Genomic DNA, 2,082 nt, shown 5'->3' with positions numbered 1-2,082 from the left:
GACAGGTAGAGGAGCATGAGGAGCCGGGCACTGCCATTGGGGATCAATGTATCATTTCAGTATGGGGGCTGGGCACTGGTGGAGGACATGGAGCAATGCAGCCTGGCAGTGCCATGGGGAACATGGGCATGCAGCATGGGAGGTAGGTACTGTCATGGAAGTAATGTAGCAATGCAACACGGGGAGCAAAGCATTGGCATGGGTGGAATGTATCAATGTAGTCTGTTGAGCCAGTTCCATGGGGGAAAATGATCAATGTGGCATGGGGGGCAGGTAATGAAAAGAAAGGTATACCCCGGTTTGTAAATACCAGCGCCCATGCCCCCGTGTCCCAATGCACCTGCAAAAGATTTATAAATATACCCTATGGGGGTCCAATTTTGGAAGCGGGTGATTTGATATTTACCAACAGAATATTCCAGGTTGTTGTGTTTTCAATGGCAGTGAATGAATATACACTGTAAATGTTTAGTAAATGTCAGATTCACTGCTTTATAAATAGACCCAAATGTTTTTCTGTATGGAGACACTGAAGAACTAAATTCCAAAACTGAACAAAGTTTGCTTTCAATGTTATAATTGAATTGTTTTTCTTTATTCCAGATCTAACTTCCAATGGTAATCCATGGCCTCCCAGAACCGATCGGATGTCCTGGAATTTGTCCTGATCGGTTTTCCGGGTCTTCCAGAAAAACTTTTCCCTTTAGTTTCTGTCTGGTTCTTCGTGATCTATAACATTTCTCTGTATGTTAATGTCATCGTGTTGGTGCTGATTGTGCTGAGGCGGCACCTCCACCAGCCCATGTACGTCATTGTTAGCAGTTTGGCCGTTTCCGACCTTCTATTCGACACTCTGACTTTGCCGAAAATCATTGCCAAGTATTGGTTTGGTGACGGCTCCTTGTCCTACGCGGCATGTTTTATACAAATGTTCTTCGTCCATTATCTGGGTTGTCTGGATTCCTTCATTATCATGGTGATGGCCATTGACCGATATATTGCAGTCTGTAAACCTCTTCGATATCATGCAATCATCACCAACAGAGTGGTGGCCATCATCTGCCTGGTCTTCTGGGTCTTTGCAGCTGCCATTGGTTTAGCTGTCACAGCGTTGGGTCTTTGGCTTCCGTTCCACGGCACCAACAGAGTGAAGAGTTGCTTTTGCTCCCTGACCCCAGTGGCCGTATTATCGACCACAGATTCAGCTCCATCCAGAAGAACCGGTTTTATCATCGCCATGATATCACATCTGTGTCCATTCTCCTTCATCATCTTCTCCTACGTCATAATTATCTCCAAGATGTGTTTGTCCGGGCGGACTGAGAGCTGGCAGAAGGCCATTTACACCTGTACCACCCATTGGCTGGTGATTGGGTTGTATTTCATCCCTCGGCTGACTGTATACACCTATAACCAGATCCGGCTCATCCCCGAGGCCGACGTCAACGTTCTGCTGATTTGTCTGTACACCTTTGTTCCACATTTCACCAGACCCATCATCTTCTGTCTCAGAACTGAGGAAATAAGGAAAACTCTTGGGAAAGTATTGAAATATATCACTAATAACAATAAATATTAAACATTTCATGGTTCTTCTTCTCAGCCACAGCTTTTATCATGTTCAAATAAAGTATATTTGATTTCTAAGAAATTCTGATGATATTAAAGTCTCACTGTGTTTGAACTTCTCTTGTTTCAAATAATTTTTTTTCTTTTACAGCTTTGTTGCATTTTGAATAACTATGAATGATTATTTTATTAAAAAGCAAAGACTGTAACAAGTTTTACATGACAGTGATTGATATATATGAAGCACGCAGGGTTTTCTGAATGGATGAGTTGGTTTAGTAGAGTCCATGTGGTGTCATTGTAGGAAAGTAGAGGAGAGCAGATGGTGCAAAGCCATCATTTTGTAATCAGGAATCCTCCGCTCGGCCTTGGAGATCGCCACCTACTGGAAGAATCTGTAAAAAATGTATAACACAAAAACATAATAATGGATTCACAACAGCAACAAGACTTCTCTAGAGCTGCCCCGACTCTCTGGAATGGTCTCCTCGTCCTATTCGGCTTGCTCCTACT

At 43.2% G+C, this 2,082-nt stretch overlaps 1 protein-coding gene across 1 annotated transcript; it reads left to right on the top strand.

The window, feature by feature from the left end:
• The first annotated feature begins 625 nt into the window (after positions 1-625).
• LOC140340147 (olfactory receptor 6B1-like) lies at positions 626-1,651 on the top strand. Its single transcript, XM_072425241.1, has one exon. The coding sequence runs from the start codon at positions 626-628 to the stop codon at positions 1,577-1,579; it is 954 nt and encodes a 317-aa protein (XP_072281342.1). The 3' UTR covers positions 1,580-1,651.
• The last annotated feature ends 431 nt before the right edge of the window (positions 1,652-2,082 follow it).

Source organism: Pyxicephalus adspersus, chromosome 1 (assembly GCF_032062135.1).
Source record: "Pyxicephalus adspersus chromosome 1, UCB_Pads_2.0, whole genome shotgun sequence".
NCBI lineage: Eukaryota > Metazoa > Chordata > Amphibia > Anura > Pyxicephalidae > Pyxicephalus > Pyxicephalus adspersus.
Note: the sequence above shows the minus strand (reverse complement) of the source record. Positions and strands in the feature narration are given on the sequence as shown.